Source organism: Anopheles marshallii, chromosome 2 (genome assembly GCF_943734725.1).
Source record: "Anopheles marshallii chromosome 2, idAnoMarsDA_429_01, whole genome shotgun sequence".
Classification (NCBI taxonomy): Eukaryota; Metazoa; Arthropoda; class Insecta; order Diptera; family Culicidae; genus Anopheles; species Anopheles marshallii.
The window spans coordinates 43,282,313-43,301,620 of record NC_071326.1 but is presented as its reverse complement, the minus strand read 5'-3'; the positions used below and the strand labels follow the sequence as shown (position 1 = coordinate 43,301,620).

The 19,308-nt window shown below is 44.9% G+C and overlaps 1 protein-coding gene across 1 annotated transcript; it reads right to left on the bottom strand.

Moving 5' to 3' along the window:
* Positions 1-157: 157 nt before the first annotated feature.
* On the bottom strand, positions 158-9,524 carry LOC128707183 (period circadian protein). Its single transcript, XM_053802132.1, has 6 exons — positions 9,415-9,524; positions 6,391-6,917; positions 3,207-6,325; positions 1,812-2,207; positions 495-1,145; positions 158-382 (listed from the first exon to the last, which is right to left on the bottom strand). The coding sequence occupies exons 1-6, from the start codon at positions 9,522-9,524 to the stop codon at positions 158-160; spliced, it is 5,028 nt and encodes a 1,675-aa protein (XP_053658107.1).
* Positions 9,525-19,308: the final 9,784 nt, after the last annotated feature.

Here is a 19,308-nt window from a genome sequence, read left to right as displayed (position 1 = left end):
TATAAAAATCCATTGTTGCTTTGCTGTAACAAAAGTTCTCTTAACCTTTTTATCTCATCTATTTGTTTTTTTTAGGTTTATGTATCCCTGTTTAATGTGTAAACGAAATCTAGATACAATACTGCATAGGTGATCTGCCATCGGGAGCAGAACATAACTATGGCTCGGAATCGTTCGGTGGTGGGAAGGGTGCGTTCTCCTCGTAGATCATGACCAGTTTACTGTACTTCATGTTGCGCTTGTTCACTTTGGCTTTGTCCTTGGTGTCACAGTCATCGCTGCTGCTACCGGATGTGGCTTCGCTAAGCGACAGCTTCGCCGAAAGGCCTTCCAGTTCGAGATCAAGGTACAGCTGACCCAGCTGATCGTTAACTAAGATGGGCTGTGCAGAATAAAAATGTAGTGAGTTGTCCACAATATAAAACAGCCTCTCAGTATGACCGAACGCACTGGTTCAGTAAGACCAGATTATAGGTGAAATAGTAGATCATTACCTGGCTTATTTTCTTAAGCGCCAAATTGTCTGAATCCAACAACTCTTTAAGAGATCGTTCATTGATCTGGTAGCGGTAGATGAGGTCCTTTGTCTGGCACACGTTATCCAACCATGGAGGATTTGGACGTCGCTTGGCACGGCATGCGCTTGCACCGCCGGGTCGCACCATAGTACCAGTTCCCTCACCCGCACCGTTCCGCTTTCCACTGTCACGCGTATCCTGATTGCCGGACTCACCGCAACCGTCTCCATGCATCCGGTTATTCGAGGTCGCATTGTTCGAACCACTTTCCCAGCACATTTCGCTCGACTCCTTGCGCTCGGCACCGTTTTGCCCTTCGGAGGAGTTGTCCGTTTTGAGAAAGCTGGAGTAGAAGCTTGAAAAGCTTGATTCGTCCATGTCGTCACTGACTTCACACATTCCGACCACAGCGCCACCGGGTGCGCCGATACCGGTGGTACCAACGCCACTCGGCAGCTTGTCTAGCTGCCCGGTATGTCTTGAACTTCCATTCACGCGCCGATCTATGCCGTTCGCAATACCATCACAGTGCTTCTCGAGCACTTCATCCAGTGCACAGTCGGTACAGTCAACGTTCGAGATAAGAGGCGAATCGATAAGATCCTTCTTTGAAGACTCCGAAAATGCCTGAAGGGAAGAAACATAAAGCGAAATAGGAATAATATTAGTATGTAGCGGTTCCAGTACCAGAAGGTATCACGCTTCTGTCAGCTAGTACCTAATGAAATCCAAAAAAGGAAGTGCAACACACGAACACGTAGTTCATCAACCTTGTCAACCCCACCCCATATACAAGAAAGAAGATATGCTAGATTGTAGAATTTATTGGGGTATTACGATGCATCCAATTGTATAAACTATCAGAAAGAATGGGCTAATTTGCGTCCTCCATTAAATTAACCACTAGGGAGGGCACATTCTTTGGGTCAAAAAGGTGAAATACTCCAGTCGCGATGATCGAAGTTTGATGTTGTCTAAGTACTCACATACAACCAGGGAGTATGAACTCTGTCTAAACCTGATGAAAATCTTTGAGTCCTTAGTATGAGAGGAAAATGTTTAGAATAATGTTTGGCCTCGCCTTTAGAAGTACACCGGAGTAACGAATGCAATAACGAGCCCTATGAATTTGGTGCTAAATTCATCATCTAGCTGTGGCTGGTCTGCAAGTCTTTTTATGGCAGTTTACATAGACATAGGCGATTTGGTATGCCCAATTTGAGTAGAAGTAATGGCACTGATGGTTCTAGGGGTAAAATGCCAGACATGCAAGTATAGCTGTGCACCACTCACCCGGTTAACGACGATTGAAGCGGATGCAATACTTCCCAATGCTGATCCCGGTTCAGCTTTAACGGATGTCGCCTGTGAGGATGGACGCTGGAACGGTGTTTGCGATTGGGAGCCACTGCCGGCTGAGGGTGGCACTGTAATGTGTGCGGGTAGCTTGCCACTGTTGCCCCCGGTATGGCCACCGGTCGCTGTCGCACCAGGCACCTCGGAGGATTGTGCGGAAGTTTGCCCACCGGCGGTCGGTCCCAGCACCACAGCAATGCCGCCGGAGGTCGTTTGTCCGGGGCCACCTGCCGATTGACCGGTTTGTGACTGTAGCCGCTGCTGTTGCTGTTGCTGCTGCTGTTGCTGTTGCCGTTGTTGTTGCTGCTGTTGCTGGTGCTGTTGGTGCGGATGCTACGGAAGGATTTACATGAAAGGGAGAGTGCAAAGATCAGTTCCGTGGACTATAGTCGATTGGGTTAAAAGTTGTCCGAATGGAATTTATATCTGGGGCTGCCTGTACGAAGGAAATCCCAATGAAGCTGTAAAGGAACCGAATACACTTGGATTATGGGTTTTACTATTTTGCAAGCGTTTCGATGGTAATCACATGCTGCCAACACTGCTATCCTGAAAAATAGGAAATATACCGCTTCAGTGATATCCTTCAAAGAGCTACCTAGAAAACAAAAGCACCATCCCTTGTAGTAGATGACCCTCCGTATGGTGAAATCTGTCGAACACTGTAAAATAGTGTTGGGTGAATCTCATTTAGATTCATGAATCTGAATGAGTCGGAATCTCTGTTGAAAAGATTCATGAATCCTCTAAGATCCCTCCCTCCCGGTCGCCGCCTCCAAGGGGCCCCAACCGCCCCGGAGGATTCATAAATCTTTTGAGAGTCGATTCCTGCTTTGAATGACTCCTCACTCCCCAAAAGATTCATTCAGCACAGCACACTGCTGTAAAAGTATGGAAATACGGCGCCATAGGCAGCACACCACAGCCACAGTAAAGCAACGGGCCTCTCCTACTGCAGATCGAGAGCCCCGTTCTAATCATCCTTAAATGTATTAGCGTCTCCAGCGTGTGAAGCACTAGGGCGCTCCACATCAGGATTGTTTTTACCTCATAGTCTCGTACATTTGGCTGCTTCCCTGTTTCCACCACATCCGGAGCATCCTCGGCGCGAAAAAAAACAAACATGCATGGATGCCGGAAGAAGAACCCGTAGGAAACCATTTGCCCCCGCTGTGACGCGATCGGGATGATTTCGTTGGAGATGGTGGTGGTGGTTGTTGGTGGTGGTTGGAGGATGTATGTGCTTTTTGTTTGTTTAATGTATGTGCGTGTTTGTGAGAGTGTGTTGTTCTGGTGTGTTCACTTTTTGGTCACTTCCCCGGGGCCACTTACATTGCGCGTGTCACTGTCGAGCCCGCACGGTGGTGGTAATGGTTGGTAAGGCATCGCGTGGTACATCATTGGCGGATACAGGAGCGACTGCTGGTAAAGCTGCGGATGCGGATACATGACACCGGCCGCCATGTACGGTACGGTGATCGGATTGAGCCGCGGTAGCGTCTCCAGTGCGGCTACCGGTGCCGGTTGTGGGGCGGCCGTGGCGGCGGCCGCCGCCGCTGCTGCTGCGGCCGCCGGGATGTAGTACAGGGTGGGGAAAATGCTGTGCGAAGGTACGAAGCTGGTCGTTCCGGTTCCGGCCCCGGCCGACGCTTGCATCGTTGTTACGCTCACGCTGAACGGTGGCCAAAGGTCACCGGTACGGCCGGTAATGTTGCCGCTGTGCGTACCGTACGTCATCTGCGGTGTCAAGATCGATGGTGTTGTGAAGGTCGTGTTAAAGGACGACCGTTGGTTGCCTGCAAGGACGCTCTCTGTCTGGCTGGATAGACCTAAACCGTTGCTCGGGATTTGACTTTGGTACGCATGTTGCTGGCTCGATTGGTGTGGAATCAGCTGTTCCTGGTGGTGTTGATGTTGCTGCGTTTGCTGCAGCTGTCCGGTGGATAGGTTTTGCAGGGTTGTTTGCTGGAATGACGATTGACCGTAGAGCCCCTGCTGATGCTGATGCTGCGACACGTGCTGTGCTTTGTAGTGCAGATGCACATTGGTTTGCTGATGGTGTTGATGCTGCTGTTGCTGTTGCTGCAACTGTTGCTGTTGAAGCTGCTGCTGCTGCTGTAGCTGCTGGTGCTGCTGTTGTATGAGCAGCTGTTGCTGCAGGGCATGAGGTGCCACCGGGCCCATCTTCTGCTGCAGCTGCTGCTGTTGCTGCTGCTGCTGCTGCTGAATGGAAGTGCAACCACCGTTCGGATCCGGATTGTGCTGGTGCTTGATGGTTTTGTGTGCGTCACCCTCCCAGGAGTGCGATGATCCACGCTTGACACCGTGACCAACGGTGCCACCCCCGTACCCACCTTTGTCCGGGGGGCCCTTCTTGTTCTTGTCGGTTCCGCGCGCGACCATCCGTGCCTCCCGGTGCTTCTTGAGCATGACCTTCTGCATGTCCTCGTTGTGCTTGCAGAGCAGCTCCTCCGTGAGGGTCGGTGGTTGAAAGCTGCCCCCACCACCAGAGGACGTACCCGTCCCGCCCGTCCCACCCGTGTTGCTGGTGGTGTTGGTCGTACTGTCCATCTGTGCGTTGCTTTCGGAGCTAAAGTTCCCAGCCGAACCGCCACTCCCGCCACCCCCGCTCGCGCTAAACTCGCGCTGGTTTGGGCTGACGGCGTGCGACTGTTCGTCGCCGATCGTTTCCGTGTTGGTACCGCCGGATGAGTCCATCTTCATCTGCTCCTCGATGTTCATTGCCGGCCGGCTGTCGAAGAAGCGCTGCAGGTTCTCGTTGTAGTTCAGCTGATTGTAGCTCGGCGGCGTTTCCGACGAACTCTTGCTGTCGAAATATTCATGGTGTGGCGATATCTCGCCCAACATCACGGAGTCCCGCTCCGAGAAGGTAAAATCCGACTCATTGAGCAAGTTTAGCTTGAGCTCCGGCTGCGCCACCTCGTCCATTAGCTCCTCCATGAACGAGGCGAGTGCTTTGCACCGCTTGGACACCTCCTGCTTCACCATGTCCGACGGTTTGGCGACCGGTTCCTTTAGCATGCGCAAGATCTGCTCCTCGATCATTTTCGCCTCCTTAAGCGCCTCGTCCGAAAATTGGTTCTGCGTTTGGCAGTAGAACGGCGACACGAACACGTCCGCCGTCGATGGGCCCTGCAGGATGCGATGGTTGCCGATGACGAACTCCAGCTCACGGGACCACGGATTGACGAAACTCGTCCATTCGGTGCTGAGCACAATGTAGCATCCGTTGTTCACCAGAAAGCGGTATGGTTGGCTGACGAACGATGCGCCCGCGGTCTGCCCTTTCACCATCACCGTTTCGTACGCCTTCCGCAGGATGGGCATGTCGTCCGGATGGTACAGCTCCATTACCGACCGGCCGAGTATGTCCTGCGGCAGGTAACCGATCGACTCGACCGAATTCCCATCCACGTAGCTCAGCACTCCGGACGTGGTGTGGCGCGTGTTGAACTTCAGCTCCCGCTCGCACAGAGATTCATTCGGCTCCTTGTACACGCTCTTGACCGGTGTCGCGGAGATAATCAGCAGTATGCTACGTCCGCTCATGACGTCCGCATTCTCAGCCGGCGCCTCGCGGAACGTCAGCACCAACCGGTACGGTTCGTAGTTGACGGTCGTTTTGGTGACGCCGAAACCGGCCGTCTTCAAACCGCGATACTTACGCAACATCACGTACAGCGAATTCTTCTGATCCTTTTGACCGCTCTTCGATTCACCGAGCGGTACCACCACCTTCGATGTGATCTGGCTCGCAAACGTGGCCCGGTCTTTCGGGTGCACGAAGTCGATGAACGATCGCCCCAACCACATGTCTTTCGGGAAGCCGAGGCTGTGCGTGATGCTTGGCGTCGTGAACAGGACGACCCCGTCGTGCATGGAGATGACACAGCAGAAGCCATCCTCCACGTCCGGCTTGTTGGTGCGCGGTGTGTTTGATTGTTGCTGCGGCTGTTGCACCGTCTTGTCGTGCTGCTGTTGCGGTTGCAGCGGATGGTGATGGTGGTGGTGCGGTTGCTGCTGCTGGGAAGCGGAATGTTGTTGCGGTACTTGCAATCCATGCTGTTGGTTCTGCGGACCTGCATCCTGCTTCGTCGAGTGTTGCTGTTTGGGATGTTGATGTTGCTGCACGCCGTGATGGTGTTGCTGTTGCTTCGGTTGACAATGCTGCTCGGCAAGTACCACACCCAGGAGTGTGCCACTGCCGGATACGGTGTGCTCCCCGCTGACTTTGTTGGCTCTCAGTCCGGACGACTTGTGGTCGGATTCACCGGTGGCGATCGAATTGACAATGGAGGCCACACCGGCCGGTAGGGGTGCCGGTCCGGGAAGAATGCTATGCGCAATCAGTTTCTTCTGCAGATCGGCATTGGTTGACGCACTCGACCTATGCATTTGTTCCTGCGACATGTGTTTGCGGTCGTCCTCAGCTGTAAAAAAAAGAAAGCATGAGCGATAATTAAGAATCGATCCCATTTGCACCGGACGTACGTACTGTTCTCATCGCTGATGATCTGTGCTGCACCGGCTGCAGCAGCGGCGGCGGCCACTCCCACACCGACTTGTTCGACCCCATTCGCACACTTGCCACCGCTAGCAACGCTCATCTCGTGACGATCGTTCGGCTCTCCGCCATGAGCGGACGTTTGCACGCCAGATCCTCCCGCGCCTATGTCGCCCGTTGCGGCAGACCCGCTGTTAATGGAAACATTTCCGGGCATCGTATCCATCGGTTCGGGATCACCGCAGCCCGACAGATTCTGCTGTTCCACACCAACGGTGGCACTCGTACCACCGGCCGCGGGTCCTGCCGTGTTGGTGCCGGTTGAAGATCCATTCGGTCCCGGCACAACACTGTCAGCGCTCGTCTTTAGCTTCTTCTTCTTACGATCCTTTTCCTTGTTGCGCTTGGCGGCTTGTTGTGGGATTGGCGCAATGCTGCTGGCCTGGGTCGAAGCCTTACCGCCGTATCCGCTACTGCCGGACGAGTTACTGCCGCTGTGGCGTGATTTTGAACTTCCACTGAAAGGGATCGAAACCGTTAAACCGGTTGGGTGTTAGTATCGGACCAGACAGGGTTTTATGAAATATTTCAGATTAAAATGTTTGTTAAAATATTTGCAAAGTTGTTTAAAAATTTCTGCCAATTTTAACAGAACTACTAGCAATTAGTTTTTGAGCTTCACTCATGCTTCCGTCGTTTGCTTTCACGCGCGTCATTTCCCGGTAACAAATGTAAAAAGTTAACTTTTTGGATGGTTTTGTGTGTTAAGAAAAATAAAAAAAGCATAGTGTTTGCGTTGTATAAGCGCACATGCAATATTCGCCTGTGGCTGGAGACAAGCTACGGCTACAACACGTGACAAGAACTCTTGAGCGAAGACGGAAATGTTGTTTGGAAACGTGTTCCGAAAAAGTTACGAAGCATTTGCGGGAGTGCTATTTACAAGAGGGTTTTTTTTTGCGAAAATGAATGCGGATAATTAGCCAGTACACATGAGCTGTTGTAGCTGTATCCTTCTTGAACGGTGTGTTTGTTTAATTACGGTTAATACGAATGTTTGTGCGAATTAGCACTGTACGAATGTTTTGGAAATTTCATTCACACTTTTACGCAGTAATGCTACTTTAAAGCTGCAAATAGTTGATTAAAAAGAGTTATTTGTGGTTCAACATACGAAGCTTTTCGTGATGGTCTTTACTTTAAATTGATTGGTACTTCTGTTTTTTTCCTTTGGTAAGAGAGTCTAACTGACTGGTAAAAAAAAATAAAATATATAACATTTTTTTTTAAATTGTGGAAAATTTTGGCAGGCAGGAAAAACTATCAAGAGGTAACTGCTTTGAGTTTTAAAACGTCCATTATGTTTAACTGTTTACATCTCATTGGCACGAAAAAATAATCCAAATGGGATGAACCTTTGCATTTCTTCTAGAAATGTCCTAACTAGGACACTATTTTTATTTGGCCCTCTACAGAAGTAAAGTTATCTATTGGAAAAAAAATGCTTTTTCGAATCTAATGCAATCCTTTAGATCCTTATCGTATCCTTTAAAATGCTGTTTTATTTCTGCACATTTTTGACGCTTAATTTGTCTACTCGAGCTGAACTTTTCACGTTACAAAACACCACATGATCGTTGAATGCTGGTGACTATTAAATTATCATCTTGTTGTTTTACAAACGAGCTGGATACTCCAGTTTGATGAATAAATCTTTTCAAACAATAATATTTTTATGACATTTTTTTTAAATTTACGTTAAATCAATTTCATTCGCTGGGATGTAACAATCCGGTGCGGTTAATGGTAATTTGACAATTCTGTGTTGTTGTGGAAGTTATTGCAAATTTAAAATTTAAACGAATGGCCAAAAATGACACAATCTTTGCATTCTAATGGCTTTCGATGTTGTACATTTCACAAAAAAAATATTGTTTTATACTTCATTTTCGCCAGTATGACTCTTTGAAGTCGAGCGGCAATATAAAGATTAGGTAAGGCTCTGAGGCAGTTCTTACTCGAATAGAATAAAATAGAAAAAATAGAAACAACTCCTCCGTCGATAAGATGTTCGGATAGGTTAAAAGGACAGCCACCGTTTAAATTTCCAAAATAAGCCTATCGAATTAATTATAGCGGATTAATTGTAAGGGAGCGAGTGTAGCGTATTAAGCATAGAAGTGAGTGATTGAGCAGTCGTAACAAAATAGAGAACAAGGCAAGTCCTGTCGATATAATAAATACATTATCTTAAGTTTTGTTATTCTTTATCGGCACAACAACTTCAAGAGGTCTAGGCCTACCATTTCCGACTTTCTTCAACTTTATTGAACCGTAACTGGATAGTCAATCCTGTGTACAGGTCATCTTGAGTTAAGGGATTTTACAATGTGCTGAGTACTAAAATGCAACTGCTACTTTAAATATGCAGCTCGGATAATGGGAGTTTAATTGCTCATCTTGCGCAATATATTGCGTCTTGTTACTAGTTTGCGCGTTACAAACCGACCAAGATTTGAATCCAACCCGAGTATGTTGCTGAATTGCGGTTTAACTAATTGTCGTATGCGGTGTACTAATGACTACTGACGAAAGCTAACTTTAAAAAGGAAAAAATAAGATAGACAGTGTAAACAGGTGTAAAATATGCCAAATTACAACGAACGCCTGTTTCTTTTGGGATTTGGAAAAAACGAAGAAAAATCGCACAAGTCACAGTTTTAACTGGTTTCATGTCAATAAAAACCATTCCACCATCGCTTAACCTTCTGTGTTGCTACGTTCTTATCCTTGTTTAATGAACCATGGCCTGTTTAGACCTTTTTGTTAAAATAATGACTAGTTTGTAAGTTTCATTAAGACACTAGAGATATTGCTGTACAATCATCTGAGGCTAACAATGCGTCCAAATGAACAATAAATAAACAATAGCAATGATTCAGTATTCATATCATTCTGATTAGCATACCATTAAGATATTTTTCTAAAAAGAAGAAAGAAAAAAAACAAACAAACCTTCTCTGCGACTGGCTGTTGCTGCAACTGTTGGAGTAGGCGGAATCGGACACCTTGGTGTTATGCGTCGAGTCCGCACCCTCAAGGTTTTCCATGCCCGTAGCGGACATTTTGTTGGCCAGTCCTGTACGCGGTTTAAATACGCCGTATTCTCACTTCGAACCACCTGCTTCCACACGGTGTCACTGCTGTATTGTACTTTTTTTTTCTTTAATTTCACTGTATTTATGCTACGCCACTGTTTGCCGGCACATTGATGCTGGTTATCGTTTCGTGTGGTACACTTTCAAACACTAATACACAGTACGTTGGATGGACTGCATCTCCGTTGGTGCCCTGTAACAATTGTGCACGTAAATTGGAAGAATTAAAAGAAAGTATGTTTAGTCAACTGAAACTATGAACGCACTATGCACTGTGTATGAGCGAATATGTCATCCTTTAGACGCATAATTAATAGCGGCGTATCGTATTAAACACACCACAGGATGATTTCGAACGGATAACGTCGACGTTACCAACGTTAAAGATTGAACTGTGGCACTGAAGAGCAACGAAAGTATAATTGTACATCTTTTACGATCACAAACACGCTGCAAACATGCACCCCTGCAAGGGAAATAGCAGTGTATTGTGTGTGGCTGTCTTGAAAAACCCACGCGGGAAACACGTGAAAACACGCGACGCACATCTGATTCGATGGGCTGCAACACAAGGATGGCAATTTCGTCGCGGTACTTCGTTTGTGTAGTTCACTTATTTCACACATATTCTACACATTGTTTAATTTGACACCAACACTGATTACCAAATCATCACGTTTTCTATTGCTAGTTTGCAGCTTTCATAAGCTGGCACAGATGAACACCTCATCTAAATCTAACAAACACGACCGGGCTGAGAGAGCAAGCGAGGGAGAGAGAGAGATAGACAGAAGTGCAACGAAGCACAATTGCACTAACGTTTTTATTTGCATTGCGCGCTGGGCAACACTTGATCGCCGCGGTGTGCCGGTATTGTGCGCCGTCTCTCGCGGTGTACTTCATCTGTATAGGTGCAGCGTCATCCGGACTTCTCACATGTCGCTGCATGTGCGGCATCCGTTGGAGGTTACAGCGAACACTGTTACACGGATGATGGTGGGAGAGATAGCGATTATTGCCCGCAACCGGACCTTGGGTTACATTATAGAACCGTATCGAGTTTGATTTTCTTGCCCCAGGTCATAGGATCGATTAGGTTTATGTCAAAGTGTTAAATGGAAAATATATTTATATTTAACTCTAGAACTACCAAGCATTTTAAGCATGTTACATTTATGCTCAGAAAGAGCAGAAATATGATTTTATATTTTTTTTTAGGAATTTGAATTTTGTATACGTATGAGATTGTTTCAAGTACGGTAAAAAGTTTAATTCCAAAAATGAAAGTTATGGAACTGAATGATTGGTCTAGTAGTTCTAGTGTTAAAATAGTCGGTTAATACCCTTCTCGACGTAATTGACAATTTTGACAGGCACCGATGCGAGTAAGAAACAATGAAAACTTACTTAAATAATAAACACACTTGTTGTACACTACTTGCATGACGTTAAATGAAAATTCACAAACTTTGGCTGCACCTTCCACACGAGAAACCGATTCGGTCAGTGAACAACTTGCGACTGCTTGCATCCCGAATAAAGCTCACCGTACCAACGTTGTGAGTGAGGAAAAATGTTCATCGCCATAACAGCTCCTTCCCCTGTAGGTTGGTTCCCGCTGCGTGTCTCCATTATATCCATCAGGAGCTAGGGGAGCATACCCTCGATGTTGCTGACTAAAGTACCAAACCACCTCATTCCACCATGGTTGTCTACCTAATTCCCTTGCATATGTGGGTCGGTTGCAAAACCCGATCCAAAAAATCACCCATACACCTTTAGCCGTGTTGAAACACTGACAGCACAAAATGAAAGCCAAGGAGGCACAACAGCCACAAATGGACGGAAGCGTAGAGAAAGGGATGGGGAATCTCAGAACAGAGGAGACAGAACGCGACCCGCACTGTGAACGAGACTTGGCAGCGTACTTACGCACACGTACTCACAGTGAAACGCTTAGTAGACTGTAGCACACGATCGATTACGTGTAGGCAATGCTGTCGGTGGGCCGCGGCGTACGAAGGGAGTGCGATGGGAAGATCGTCCCGGGGAGAACGGACCGTGCCACCCTGTCCGCTTTCCGCGTGTGTTATCGTTAGGCATCGGAAAGTCACATGTTGCACCACGAGAGTGTCGTAACAAGGGAGTGCGTTCTATCGCGCTAAGTGTATGAAACAGATACAACAAAGAATGTGCACCCACTCCATCGCAGCTCTATCCGTTTGATTGGGCTGGGGATTGCGCGAGTGTACACTAAAACAAACCGAGCCGAAAGCATGGAGCCGCGGTGTGTAAGATCGCACGTATACGATTTGCTTGGTAGCATCAGTAGCGATCAGGCAAAGTAGTAACCTTAACGTGTCTGTAAGATTCTCCATAGCGTCGTAACACAATTTGGTGTTAAAACTTTTAGTATATTGAAGTCTTAAAATGTTCAATTAATATGCTTCTCTTCTTTTTTAGTGTAACGACCAGCGGATGGTCGTGCCTTCTCATCAAAAGGCATAATACTACTAACTAGATATTACTATTTTGGTCGGGGATAAAGACTGTGGGTGAAGATGAGATTCGAACGACAACCTTTTGTATAATTGACCAACCGTTAGGGTACACGGTCATGTAACTTTCCATTGTTTTCAACCCGCAAATAGTCCATCAAAAGTATAGAGCTTATACTCTCGATTTTTCCTGATTAAGAGACATCAGTGTCGAATGATTGGTTCTAGCGATTATAACGATCAGGAAATAATCAATACAACTTTGGATTACGTAGGATGATAACAACAAATCCACAAAATGTCACTCCCACTAGCTCATAGCGGCTGAAAATAGATTTCAAATACCACTGTGCTATTCAATATTTCCTTTATCAATTATGTCGAATTATGTCGTCCTTATATACTCCACGGTATGACTACAACATTTCACGATAAGATATGCTTTAGCTAAGTTTTGCTTCCAATTACCTGGATTCTTACAGCCCGGTAACTAACACACTGTACGTGTTGCGTACCATATCGCCCTGTTTCAATTTTCCAACAAATTTCCCCACATTTTCTTGCATTCATCGTAATCGGAGCCTTCTTCCGATCCCCACCGTTAGGTAACGTAGCGGTTGGTCGGAAAACGTGCCACATCGGGCCAGCCGTGCAGGGTTGTGTGCACCACCGACCATTTCCTTCTGTCCCTCTGTCCCAAACAGCTTTTACGCTCCGGTTGCAAATGATGTTGCGGGAGGTTTGATATAAACTTGGACATTGCTTTTCACCCCATCTAACTGTGTTTCCACCACAGCACCACGAGACGATCAGCACATGTGGGATGTGATGAATGGTCAAACCCGGTGGTAAAGTTGGGGGATTTGTCGACACAATTCGAGATATACTGTAGATCTAATTGTTATGCACGTATCGCTGGACTGGCTTTTTTATCACGGGAAAAGCACCGGCAGAGAGGGAAATGCTACAAATAGCTACTGGAAAGCTGCAACATAAAACTTTGTACCATATCCCTGTTTTGACGCGTTGGACGTTACGTCCAGGAAGCCGAAAAGTGTGATGCTATTTTAAAACATCATACCGATTCATCATAACAAAAACTTTTTGTTGTTTAACGGTGTGCTTTTATGTTATGTTATGGTATAAATAGTCGTGGTGGTTGGGAGATGTTCAACAGATGCCTAATTTTTATTTCGTTTTAGTAAGTTGTGTCTGCTTGAAAGCTATTTCCCTTATATTAATAAATTAATAGTGTAACATTTGCACCACCTTCATGTATAGTTGACAATAAATGGACCTTAAATTGAAAAAAAACATCATCCGTCTACAGTCCCTGATTGCAGCTGGCACTACAGCTATGGTATACCTTTATCGGTCAATGCCGAACAAGGTTTGCGATGTACAACCGTTGAGGTCCGTGTCTGAATCAGTTTTTGATTGGACATTCAGGGATGCATGCATCTCATTTCAGTCGCATTTTCCATCCCATGACGCGGACGTCATTCATGTTTTGTAGAATCATCGGTTTAGCATGCAATCGAAGGCAAAGTCCCCGTGTATCGTCCCTATTGCAACTCTTCCATCCACAAGCAATAATTAGGCGTCCAACATTTGTACGTATCGTATGGAATCATTTTTATTTAAATTCATCTCTGTTCTTCGCTCCCATACCAATCATCATTCGTTAAAAGCCAATCATCTGCACATTCGATGCAACAGAAGGGGCAAAAGAAACTGGATTGGCCGGAAAGTACAAACACATCGGAGGATAGTTTTCACGCCACCAAGTTTGAGCCATACGTCAACGTTAACCCCGAGGTAAATCGAAGTTTAATTTGAATTTCCAAACAACAGAACGGCAGTGTCCTTAGTGCGAGTGTCGCAGATCTGCGTAGATCATCTTGGGCGCTCTTCCAACTGGGGGTGAGGGGTTTGGAATGGGTCAATACCAAACGCCATCGGAGACACAACGATCCTCTTTGATCGTTCGGAAAGAAGCTTCTGGAAGAATTTCTCCAAAGCGCCCACCGGTTGTAACTGAGAGGTTACCACTAGCGATCATATTGCTTCCGTCGATATGCTACCGGGGACGATTAATGCCACCGGCACAGCAGCGAAGGAACATTATAAATTCATTACATGAATAGAAAAGGTACATTGCACAGGTTCGCGACATTTAATCATCTTTCCACGCGAACTTTAGCTTACGGGAAAGTGTGATCCGTTGTAGGGTTTCAACATTTTCGTAATAAACGAAATTTTAACTGTGGCTTTTTTGGCGATAGACAAAGAAAAAGCAAATCGAAGCACAAAAAGCTAGATGGTGGTTAGTAAGGTAAATTAATGCTACTGGATGGCAAAACGGTATTGCGCCGTGATGAAAGTTTTCGTAGTAATTGATACACCTATGCACGTTTAGGTAACAACGACACATATTTTAACGGTACGGCTTCTTGCTTTTGATGTGATATAAATTTTGTCTTAGGGGAAACGATAACTGTTTGTTTAAATGTTTAAGTACATCACATCAGTTATAAGTATCACTTAATGCCAGCACTATAATTTCTTGTCACATTTTTATGCAACACATCACTGAACTTCATCATGTCGTATTTTTCAAAAGTGTACTAACGGCAACACCACACACATTTTCCAATAAAATATACACACCGTCACCAGCAAAATCACGATACGACACAATCACGCTTTAATTCACACAAACCTACCCCAGTGGTTGATTTTTATTTTAATCTTCTAAGTCAACGATACGACAAGCGTTACTGACGGTACGAGCTAGACACCGATCCGTTCCGGACGACTGTTGACAACGGACTGATCGTTAGCTAGCAGGCCGTCTACCGGCTGGGCATCCGGTGTTGCGTTTCCAGTCCACCCTCTCTCTTAATCCTCCCTTTCTGCCTCTGGGGAGCATTCGTCGATCCCGTACTCTCTCACTCGTTTATGTGTGTGCGTTTGCCAAGAATGAATTTTGCATGTTGCTGTTACGTTACAACTACTTATTTATCGCATGCATTAGTGACTAATGGCTTCAGCTCGGCAAGGTTTGAATCGTTTGCCAACCCTGCACCTGAAATGAACCTCACTGGCTGCCATAGATGAACACGATGGGCTTGGTGTTTGGAAGCGTGTTTAGCCGGTTTTCCTGTTTGTGGAAAATGTACAATGTTGTACGGTAGCGCGGCACTGACGAAAAGGACTCCGTGTTGTTGCACACATTGTCGGTCCCTTCTTCTCACGACTTCTGCCAACCGTTTGTTAGGATTCGTCGTGTGGTTACGTATTGCCGGTATTAATTTTGTTATGTCTTCTTCATGCGCCGTTGTGCTGGCTGTAGTCTAGAAAGGAAGAGCCGTCGTGCTGTGTGTTGTTTATGGAGTTGCTGGGTGCGGTGGTGCGCCAACGGGGGTGCATGGACGGACGGTAGACGGCCGACGGTGTCACCAACCATCACGTCTGCTGCAACGTGACCAGCGAACGAGGCGGAGGGTTCGCTTTGCAGTGTGCTCCACTCTGGTTTCGGATGGCTGTTTGCATATTTGTTGGGGGAGAAGATGCCCGAAGCGTACCGTTGTATCGGCTTCGTATGGTGGGAACGTTCGGTGGCTAAATTATGATGACAATTGATGCCTTCGGCTGGAACCCCGGTGCCCGAGTTATTGATAATTGCTTATTGATTACCTTAACAGATATGTTATGATTCATAATTAAGGATGGATTATGTTGCGCAATTAGATTTGCTGCAACGTTTGCTGTTTTGTTAGCACAATGATTATGGATATATCTCATTATTATAACAATAAATTTATTACACAATATTGTTATAAGTCACAATTATTTGAGGTTTTTTTTCTTTATAATGTGTTACGCTTCCCTTACGGACAGAAGAACAGAAATATAAAAAAATAACGGATTACTTAGCTATTCAAATACATAAATCATTAAATAAATGATTCAAACTTTTAAATTTGGAGTTATCTCATTTGCATTTAAGTTGGCAATTCTTCTGTGCACCTCTGAATTTTTCTGCACAGTTTGTTATCCAATCGAACAGTTTGTGGTCCAATCGAACGAAGGTAGAAACACTACTCTCAAGATCATCACCGTTCATTGATATACTGTTTCTGTTTTTTTTTCAATCGACCACCGTATCGTGGGCACAGTTATCGACAAACATTTAAATCATCTTGGTTGCATCGATCACGAGTCCAGTGTATATATTCACGCGTTTCTCACTTAGCTCCCATAAATCGGCAGCGAAGAAGAGAAATTGAAAAGCTCGGATAAAAATCGATCTTTGAGTGTCGTAATCTTCACTTTAGATGACAACTTCCAGGGCTAGATTGAATAAAAGATAAGCGTTCCATTGCAGTAAGTTTCCGCTGAAATTCACCATCATCAATGTAGGCTCAGCAAGACAACACTTTGTTTGAAAGTTTGTTAAACGCTTCTTCAATTTGTGTAATAGATTCACTTAATTTAAATTAAAGTTAATAAAAGCTTCAAGTTGTCTTCATATGTTGTGAAATAGGCGAAAGTTATTAAGGGTATTGCACCCATGCTATTCATAAGGTAAAGGTTTTCACCAAACGAATAATATTTCTTTCCAACGATACGTAAAACAACATACACCGGCGTCCCATTGTTTCAAAATTTGGGTTCTTTATTCATCCATTTCTGCTTTCATCCATTCCTGGTGCACCACGATGTGTTTTTTTTGTTTGTTGTTGTTTCCTATAATGCTAGAAATCCTATAACGCACGAGCGACAGAAATATGTTGTATATAGCTGAAAGGGAGAAAACGGATGGACGCGTCCTTAGTTCTCTCGTTCGCTTCTCTAACCATCGTTGCACCGTGCTTTATGTGTTTGTTTGGTTGGTGAAATCACTATCACTTATCACACGCAGAAATATCGTTTTCCCTTCGAATTGCTAAAAATTCCCCCAATTTCCCATACGCTATTCTTCTGTCTCTCTCTCTCACTTTCTCTCTCTCTCTCTCTCTCTCTCTCTCTCTCTCTCTGTGTCTCTCCTTCTCTCTCTTTCCTTCTGTTCTAGCTTTTCATCGCAGCGGTAGAATGGTAAAATAAATTATGTTCTGTGAAACATTCCCACCATATTCCTAACACCACCCGTGCACCTGGCCCCAACCGGGGCGCATTGAAAGGGTAGAGACAAATTAGGACACTAAACATCACGTACTACGGACGCTGTTTCATTACTGCTTAGAGCTTAAAGTTAAAGGTTGTACATATGTAAGAATTGTAAAATAGTTATAAAGATAGGTAGAAAACTAAAGGTAGGAAATATCCAACTCCAACTTTGGCGTAAAACACATATAGCATGTTAAACGCAAGGCTACCCTACTGCATATGATGTAGTTTGTCTTAACTTAACGAAAGATAATCGTGAGTAAATCATAACCATCCCAAACTACCATATCCCGTCAGAAAGCATATTGTTGTTTTCATATTAAAAAATAAACAGGAAATAATATCACTTTCGGCCGATGGCCGCTCTCGGTTCCACCAAACGGCTTGGGGTCACGCGATTAGCTTATTTAGTGTTGTGTAAGGGAGTTGCAAAGCAAAATACATTCCTGTTCCGAACACTTTCCGATACTGAAAAGTCGCTAGAGCGCGAACATGTGACACAAAATACTTTTGACGTTGATTGATGTCGCGAATCGAAGCAAAACAAACCGCAATACTTTTTTTGTTGTTGTAACGTTGAAGCAAAATCAACACATGTCCTTTTCTTCATTCACATTCCTATTCTACGGGGAGTCTTCGTTTCTTTTTCACGTGTTCAATATCCTCCGGAGGCCTGCTTGTTGGCGTTCTGCTTCATTCTATTCCCCCTTACTCGATAATACCCTTGCACAAACGGTTCAATTCGCAAATATTCTGCACACCCACACACCTGCCATACGCGTGTTAGACTAAATGCCTAACTTAATCTTGCCCCTATATTATCAACCTGCGCGGAGAAAAAAAAACATGATTCATTCCTTGGCTGATATCGTCGCTTGGTGCTGCCGCCTACGACATGGGTTGGTTCCTTTTGAAGCCCACATGGATTTCACTAATGTTGGTTTTGCTTTTGCTTGTTTCATACTTCGTAACACAAAAGTCTAAACTAACAAAACCGTTCGACAGCTTCCCGTTCCTATTTGCGGACGTTTTTTTTTTTTTAATTTTGGTTACCTAACCGAACGAACTGCTTTCTCTTTTTTTTTTGTTGCACCTTTTCGCCTATTTTGTTTGGTTCACTTGCCCTTACAGTTTCACTTTATCCCACTCGATTCTTTACAGGCATTTTTTTGTTTGGATGTTAAGGGTGCTTTTTCCACGATTTGCTTATGGCATACCAATTTCTTAACCCAGTTTTCGAATTACGTAAAATTAAACGTTTCTTTTGACTAAATGCACTAAACTATACGCCGATCGGTAATCACTTATTTTCGATTGTTGTTTTCTATTTGGGTTTATTCTTGTTTTTTTTGTTTCTTCTTCTCTTCTCTATGCACGTTCTATATACGTTTGTGGTTTGCCTATACGAGCGGATTCAAAAAACTTTCTATCCCACTTTATAATATGTATATATATGCTTTTTTGTTGTTGTTTCTTCTTTCATGTTTCGATTTTCGTCGCATTTTTTTTGTGTATGTTTTAGTTTTTTTTAAATTTTTTTTCGTCTATACGAGTATGAATTTTGCTTAATGTTTTGTTTTTCTTTTGTTGTGTGGCTGTTATGTGAGAGCTATTATAAAGCTCTTGCGTGTCTTTTGCATGTTTTTTTTTATGTTCAGCACTCTAGAGCCGGTATAAATACTACGGTAATACTTTTAAAGGACATCGATAAATGTGATTGCGACGTACGTAAATGTTACTTTCACGGCTTGAAAGAGAAAGAATATTTGTGTATGTGTGTGTGTGCGTGTGTGTATGTATGCATGTCTCACTGTTATGTTTGTGTGATCAGCTGAACGTTATCCTATATGGCGTTTCTATCGTTTGTTTGTTGGTACGGGTATTGTCGGGTTGGATCGACTCATTACATTACGTTGCGTGGCTTAGTTTCTCTTGTTAAAATACACATCTAGAGTAGGAAAACAGTTTGCTCTGCCAGAGTGGACAGTGTAACTGAGAAATAAAAAGATTTCTCCATTAGCTTAGAGCACGCAACAGACAAGTTACACGTGTCAAGCGGCGCAGTAGTGTACCGTGTAGTG

Bases quoted from the DNA above. Each gene is read 5' to 3' on its own strand.
- LOC128707183 (XM_053802132.1), bottom strand. From the start codon at position 9,524: ATGTCCGCTACGGGCATGGAAAACCTTGAGGGTGCGGACTCGACGCAT. The intron at 1,146-1,811 runs GTGAGTGGTGCA...TCTTCCCTTCAG, and splicing joins CTTCAATCGTCGTTAACCGG to GCATTTTCGGAGTCTTCAAA. The intron at 383-494 runs GTAATGATCTAC...TATTCTGCACAG, and splicing joins CGCTTAAGAAAATAAGCCAG to CCCATCTTAGTTAACGATCA.